Source organism: Salvia hispanica, chromosome 4, assembly GCF_023119035.1.
Source record: "Salvia hispanica cultivar TCC Black 2014 chromosome 4, UniMelb_Shisp_WGS_1.0, whole genome shotgun sequence".
NCBI lineage: Eukaryota > Viridiplantae > Streptophyta > Magnoliopsida > Lamiales > Lamiaceae > Salvia > Salvia hispanica.
In genome coordinates, this window is record NC_062968.1 from 10,965,106 (window position 1) to 10,973,557 (window position 8,452).

Here is an 8,452-nt window from a genome sequence, read left to right on the forward strand (position 1 = left end):
CTTTTTCTAAAAAAAGGAAATGTAACATATTTTATGAAATAAATTAAAAAGAAAGTGCGATATCTATTATGGGACGGATGGATAATAAATATTCAACCATTTATCTTTTTCCCTTTTCCTTCCCTGGTGGTTATATGTGATCACACAACTATCTGAATATTGACTAACTTTTGTTTAGTACTACATCCTTATTTGAGATCACACAACTATTGAACATTGACTATCTTTTGTTTAGTACTTCCTTCCTGTGTTGAAAAATGTTTCATTTTACCATTTTGGTATGTCTGCTATTTACAGTCTCATTAACTTGTTTTCATTTTTGGTAAATGGATCCCTGTTAAATTTTTTCTTTTAACATCAACATCTGTCATTTTTGTAGAAACTTGCTCGTATTGTACAACATAAAATACAAAATTGATAAATGGTTAAATATTTATTAATACTATATGTGAATGTGTATTGAAGTTATATGATACGTATGTCAAAGTTATGAGCCCAATAAGTCATTAATGTTTTTGGGTATACAAACAGAGGATGAATTGAAGCAGAGAGTAGCAATTTGTTTATAGAGAGTTTCAGTGAGATGATAGGCATCAAAGAAGTATTGTTTATCAGGTTGTTTGCAAGCCAAGGCACCTAGTCCAGGGATGCAACCTGATGTCCCATTCATCCATGTCACACAGCATGGGTTGCTTGAATCACTTAAACCTAAGTCCAAAAGAAAATCATCATGAATAAATTTGAGACATAAATGAATTTCAAAATGTGAGGGGTGATAAGTTACCAACCATATTTGGAAGGAGTGATAGCAGCTTCATAACCAAGCCAATTAACACTACCAAGAATGAATGAAGAATGTTGAAGAGTTGATGTGAGATTTAGAAGCATTGGAGCAAGCTGTTTGTTGAAGAGGATTGTCATCTGGTTAATATCCTCTGCACATGGTCCATTGGGTTTTTTAAGCCTTGTGATGGCGGGAATGCATCCGATTGGTCCTATCTCGAACACTATCATCTTCCTTGCTCCCAATTCGTACAATCTCTGCGTCTCCACATTAATATATTATTCCCTTCGTTTTTTTAAAATAGAAACATTTGAAACGATACATGTTTTAATGTACAATTTGGTAAAGTAAGAGAAAGAGAAAAAAAAGTAATGGATTTAATGTTAGTTGATTATGGGTCCACTTTATTAGTGGTATAAGTGGTAAATAAATTGACACGTTTTCCTTTTTAGTTTGTCCCAATTAAGATGACACATTTCTTTTTTTGGTAACCTTCTCTCTCTAATTAATACACTCAACCACTTTTTCCACTGCTATTAAAATATTCATATTTCTTTATCTCTCTACTTTAATACTTACACACACCTCTCTCTCCAATTAAACACTTTAACTAATAACTCCTAAAATCCCTTGCCGGCTAAGCAATGTGTCATCTTAGCCGGGACGGATGGAGTACTATTTTTAAAAAACGGAGGGAGTGCTTCATAGATTTATTATAAGGTTGGACACTTGGACCCATTAATTATATCTCATTATTTATTATCTTACTTTATTGGATACATATCAAATAGATCGAGCATATAGCTAAATCTTCCCTTGAAAAAGTAAACATCACCTTAATTTCTATGAACTCCGTCATTATTTATTTAATACTAATAAATTTTCAATATCTATTTGTATATATAGACCGTAGATGATGATGATGAAATATTGTGGATTAAAATTTTTAAATCCGATTTTCTTTTAAAATTTAATTCAAAATATCTGAAATAAAGAAAAAATGGGAGTGGGCATATATTTGAAGAGCCCATATAGAAAACGGGTTTTGAATATAGATAGATCTATATCTGTACCTGGAGTTGTTGAGATAGATTGTTAACTAGAAGGGTGGCAAAAGATTGAGGAGAATAGCGTTTGCTGGTGTCGTAGAGACTGTTAAGATAATTGTTGATGTAATCATTGCTGCCTATTGATATCAGAAATAATGATTTTGCTAAATAATTTGATAATTCTGTTGAGGTTTTATAGTATCTGGAAAGATCTTCTTTCACCGTTCTCTCAAACAAATCAACTTGCTCCGGGAAATTCAGGCACTTTCCCTGACATACATCTCAAAAATCAAACCCAAACTGTTCTTGCATATATGTTATGTAAAGGACAAATAATCAAATTAAATCACGGAAAATATAGTCAAATTTTGGTTTGTTAGAACTATAATGATGAATCACTAAGTGTCAGAATTTTGCAATTATCTCCTATGTTGTTTTTCCAACGAAACTCACTATGATTTGACAACCAAATTTATCTATATGGACAAAAAAAACATACTCCTTCCGTCCCACCACAAATGATGGATTTCTTTGGACATGAGATTTAAGAAAATGATATATATTGAGTTAAGATAGAGAGAATAAAATATGAGTGAAGAAAAAGTAAGAGAGATTGAAATAAAGTTGTGATGGGACAACCCAAAATGGAAAGTTGATCACTTGTGGTGGGACGAAGAAAGTATGTATTTTATGTACAAATGCTGGTGGGATAATTTAGAATGCTAGTTGTCACATTATCGCGGGTTTTCATATGAATAATCCAAAATTTGACTATTCTTCGTGATTTATTTGGCAGATCGCCCTTAAATAAATGAAGTATACCAGATCACTCCCTGTCTGAGGAAGAATACCGCATGATCCTGATGCAAAATTTAAGCCAGTTTTCACCTGATCCGACTCCACCAACCGTTTAATGCTCATGTATGGTGGAGCATATGGCAATCGTATAAACTCAGCTGCCATAATAAAACCATGTTTGACACGAAACTTGTGAAGTGAAGAATCCATATACTCCCTCCGTCCCATAAAAATAGACTAATTGGATATGGCACAAGTTTTAATTCGTAATTTGTAAATAAATAGAGAAAAATAAGATTAAATAATATACTGGACAGTGGCACCTATAAATGATAAAATAAAGAGAACAAAATTACCACAAATGGATATAGACTATTTGTATGGGATGGACAAAAAAGGAAATTCGGCCTATTTTTATGGGATGTAGGGAGTATGTATAGTATGATGAGTTACCGATGAAATCGGCGACAGTCCTTCCGTTGGTGAACCTTCCGGTAGGGCGGCCGCCGTCGAAATTCATGCCGTAGGGGGAGAAATTGGCCCGGGCGACGGTGAGCAAGAGATTGTTGTTACCGCTGTCGAGCAAGGAATCGCCCAAGACATACAATGCTGGTGCGAGGGGATCGGCATTTGCTGAGGACAAAGTGATGAGAATCGAGATGAAGAAGAAAATGGTCATATTTGTAACGGGAATATATGAGAAAGGCACGTTTAAATAGGAGCGGGGTTTTACATGTGAATATTGATGGCGGTTCACCGGGTATTCAGGAACCGATTTCTTGCGTTGCTTCAACAGCTAGCATAGCATGCTGCTCACATCAATTATTTTATTTTAATTAGTTAGTTAGGATTTAATCAACCATGATACCTTCCTTGTTAGAACACATACACAATCACATGGGACTTTGTTACATGTTTTTATGTATACCGTCCGCCAAGGTATATACGAATTTAGTTTTGTAGCTACTAATATCACAAATTATTGCTAAATTCTGGATTTTCACACGATCTTAAAACTTGATCGAAAATATCACGAATTTGGATAGGATTTGGAATTTTAAATCGAAACCAATGTGGCAAAAATGGAAATGATAACTAACTCCAAAAGTGGTCATAAATATATATCCGTTTTACGATTTTGTTCCAAGTTATTATATTTTCGTATCCCGAACTTATGAAATTGGTACGTGTTTTTGCCTTTTTTGGACATAATTGTCTAAAACTGACGGTCAAACAGAATTAAGTCATTTTGTACCATATTTGTAACAGCTCGGATTTCTAGGGTATAATAAATACGGCGACTGCTACCAAAAACGGACTTAAAAGTAATAAGAACATAGGCTAGGGTTTCATTTAAAGAGACTTGACCAAAGTATTAAAAGAACTATCAAAGCAATAAGCCAATGGTTTAACCTAGAAAATTAAATGTAAAAATAGATACCATAACTATGATCAAATATCCCAAAGGTTCGACATAATTCCAACAAAACCACAACAAGTCTAAAGCTTCTAAACCAAAAGGAATAAGTTCGAAATAGCCAAACAATACTAATGAGTTTCAAAAATTCAACGGAAGCAACCAAGAAAAAGTGCAGCTATGTATGAAGACACAACTACACTCGAAGTTCAAAACATTCATCTTATTTTATTAATGTGCTCAACACCCGCCACCGCTCGTCGTCGTTCAACCTGCACATAAGGAAAACACATGCAGGGCTGAGTATTTTGAAATACTCAGTGAACTCGTTGCCAAAATGTTTTATAAGTTATGCCACCCTTACCATAGTGAACTCGAGTTTTACAATTATAAAAATAAAGATCATCGAGTATCACAAAAATATTTTCATAGACTGGACAGTCAACAACTCCCCACTTTTGTCATCAATTTCCACAATCACAACATTTCCATGGTGTGACGAAAGTGTGGCCACACTTTTCGCCCACGAGACCGGCCGACTAGCAAGGACGGCTCCCGATCCCACCGTGTACACAGCCTGGTAGGGTTTGCGGCCCTACTCAGACTCGAATTCGTTTATACATATCCATAGCCCTATAGCCCAATGGAGCGAACTCACAAACTAGGCATCAAGCGCACAATATCATAACAAAACAAACATAGGCATGACATAACAGTTAAACCACCCTTATCTCTCCGCATTCATAAATTTGCAGATAAAAGAGTTTAAGAATAAAGCCCACTTCGACTCTTAGATTTCAAGTACGTTTCTCTCTTTCGTTATCCGGTTTGCAACCGAGGTTTCACCTTTTAATCACATAGGCACATATCACAAATCAGTTTCAACATCAACTCCTAAATCGTGCATGTCTCAGCGCTTCCCCTTTTTCCACCGATCCAAATTACGTTTATCATTCAAACCAAGCCATATTCATCATATAAGTTTTCACACTCAACAATCTTAGATCTAACATCAACTTATGTCACACATGAGTGTTAATCCCACGTCACAAAAACACACACGCACACACGCATACACACGCACATACATTTTCTATGTCCCACATATCCCACTCTCGCTCAATCCAGATGCATGAGGGTTCAAGAATACCGATTAAGAAGATTAATATGTAGGTACCTTTTCTTGTCAAAACGAACGGTAGAAACGAAGTAGAGACTTGATTCTTCAAAAACCTTGAGGCTCAAACTCTAACTCTTCTCTAAAGATGAAGGATTATTGGAGAAAAGTAGAAGAAAATTGAGAGAGAGAGAAAAGGGAGGGAGGCGATTTTTTTTTATGGCTAGGGTTAGGTGTTTCTCTTATTTATAGGGTTAAATAATATCTTTTGGTATTTAAATAGAATATTTGGAAAGATTTGATTCTACACAATTAAATAAAATAAATATTGTGAAGAAGAGAAGAAGAAAAAAAATGGCGTGAACTAGGGTTGGAGAATATGAAATTTTCAAAAATCTTGGCTACTTATTTAGCCAAGATTTTGTTTGGTATATTTTTCGGAGTAGAATAAAATATCACGGAACAAAATAAAATAAAAATCCTCCCATTGGGAAAATGGTAATAGGCGTGTATTATGGGGTTTCTCCCATAAGGAAATAGATTTGAATATTAACTAAAATAAGATATGGCAAGATCTCTTGAGGTATGGTAAGATTTGGTAGAATATTTAAATTTTAGGTATGGAAGGAAATCAAATAAGGGATCAATTAACCAAATAAAATAATTACTTCTTCCCAACCTAGGTGATTTTCGAAAATCACCTAGAACAAATATAGGTGTCGATTTCTCCCATAGAAAAATAGAGAATGATTAGGCTTTGGATTTAATTTGGATAAACATCCTAAGAAATAAATTAAATCCGGAAAAATAGAATTCCTTCTCCAATAATAGTAGGGATCGAAAATATCAAATAATGGGGTTTTAGTATTTGTGGAAATTCCCTAATAATCTCACTCACCCTTAAACAATTAAATCACTACATAATTCCTCTTTTAATTCCAATATTCACAAGCCACGTCATATACTCATCGAGTTTGACTTTTCAAACTCCAACGCAACCCTAGACACAACTTGGTCATAAGAACTCATGCAATAAATTCATTCATCAATTAATTCACGTCTCCCACGTCATCAACAAAATTTTACAGCTCTAAAATTAGGGTTCGAATTTTCGGGGCGTTACAATATTAGTAGTACTTATTGATGGAACTGGCAGAGGAAGCGGGCGCATAAATAACAATCACATAATAATCAGATCTATTTAGCAGATTATTTAGACAAAAGCTATTCGCGTAATTATCACATGTATCATGCTCATAACTTGAATTAATCATGCTTTAAGAATATTGAAACCTAAAACATGCTTTTCTACGGAGCAGAAAAATACCTAATTAATTCTCCAAAGAATTGAAGATGGCTAGCTTCTTCTCCACGTGATGCTTTGAGTACTAGACCACAAATCTTCTCTCTGGTTCCCGAACTGTATCCCAATATCAGTGTGGACTGATCTTACTAGAATACTAGGACTTAAATAAAGAAGACAGAAGAAATCCTTTTTGGAATAGGAGAGGAATTCGAAAATCTCCTCAGCTGGGGAGGGGAATTTTCGAAAATTACAATAATAAAAATTGAGTTTTTCTGTCTCCTTTATTCTCCTAAGACAGGGATCTATGGAAGGTTTTGGATATGGGCTCATCCAATTTACTTTTTATTAATTAAATTGAACCCACAATTTAATATAAGTTATAATTGGAATATTACGAGCAGCCACTACAGAAGTAATATTGAACTCTCCCCATCCAAATTCGAAATTACAAGTAATCCGGGTTTTCGTTTAACTTTCATTTCCCGTGCTTAAGATTAAAAATGTCCATTAATTAATTAATGTCTGTTATTGACTTAATTAATTAACTTCTTATTAATTCCAAGAGTGGACTTAGCATGAAACGCTTATTTATTATTCATAGAGTAATCACACTCCAACTAGCTAGGTTCCGAATAATAAAACCTTGTTTCGCACTCCTCTTGAGGACATTATCAAACGAGACTCAGCTCGCGCACGATTAAATATAATAGCAATCCTAGCACCGCTAGATACTGATCACCACTACCCAATATATCAGGATAATTGGGTTACGAAAAACCCGCACCATTTGATAAGTCAAAGCAGTGCATAATCAATACCGTATGCTCAATGCTAACCTACATTGATTAAGAAATAAATATTTATCAAGACCTCGCCTTTCAGTAGATAGCCTAAGGCAAGTCTTGCTGTTAGATCCGTTCAGTGCTATACCACATCAATGTCATCTTATTTCAGTAAGGCTTAGAAATATGCGGACTGACATTGCAACATTTCTCGTTGGATAGTCAAATTCCAACTAGGTTGTGAAATTCATCTTTTTCTTTGTTTAGAACTGACCGTATTACCTTAAAGTGGACGACGCCCACAACCGGTCTACTAAAGCAAAGACTTAGACTTTGTTAAGTTAACTTATACATTTAAACATGCATTAACATCCATTAAATGTAAAACACAACAACATTATGACAAAAAATAATCTGTTTTATTTATTGGAAAATAAAATAAGAGTTTTACAAAATTCAATCACTCGAAACGTGATTTCTAGTATACAAACTCTAACACTTATTAATTACGATTTTTATAATTTCCTATATAATTGTTCCGACATCTTTCGGAATAAAACATGACCGATTAGAACATTCTGAGCACCAAATTGTGCTCGCATATTAGTGCGGAAAAAACTAGTGTATAGCTCGCAAAAGTGCTCGGCAATAATTCCATCAAAGCAAATGACGAGCACCGTTTGTGCTAGGGAAAATGCTCAGAAAATGCTATTTTTCCTAGCACTTTAGAGTTTTTTCGAGTATTTCGATGCTAGGTAAACGTATTTTTTTTTGTAGTATTCTAAGTAAGTGAACCGACCATTCAACTAAATCATTACATTCACTTTAAGAGTCTCATTTGAATCCAGAACGAGTTTTTAAAAAAGTAAAGAAAATTTGGTAAAAAAAAGATAGTGGAACATGAGTCATACTTTTATATATTACTAAAATGTGAGTGGAGAAAAATTAGAGGAATGTGGGACCTATTACCATTTATGGAATATTCCAACAGGGACTTCTAAAGTGGGACACCTAAAAATGGTAAACCGGCACTGCGAAACTGGGACAGGGGGAGTATAAAACAAATACTTGGTCTGTCTACCATTAGGTGTCCCGATTTACCATTTCAGCATGTCCCCCATTAGAAGTCTCAGTTCACTTTTACTTTAAATGTTATGTAGATCTCACATTTCACTATTTTAATCACATTTTATTACTCC

General features: G+C 34.5%; 1 protein-coding gene across 1 annotated transcript; it reads right to left on the bottom strand.

The window, feature by feature from the left end:
- Positions 1-414: 414 nt before the first annotated feature.
- On the bottom strand, positions 415-3,310 carry LOC125220347 (GDSL esterase/lipase 7-like). Its single transcript, XM_048122511.1, has 5 exons — positions 3,085-3,310; positions 2,656-2,789; positions 1,858-2,103; positions 789-1,041; positions 415-708 (listed from the first exon to the last, which is right to left on the bottom strand). Exons 1-5 carry the CDS (start codon positions 3,308-3,310, stop codon positions 488-490), a joined length of 1,080 nt encoding a protein of 359 aa, XP_047978468.1. The 3' UTR covers positions 415-487.
- Between the last annotated feature and the right edge of the window lie 5,142 nt (positions 3,311-8,452).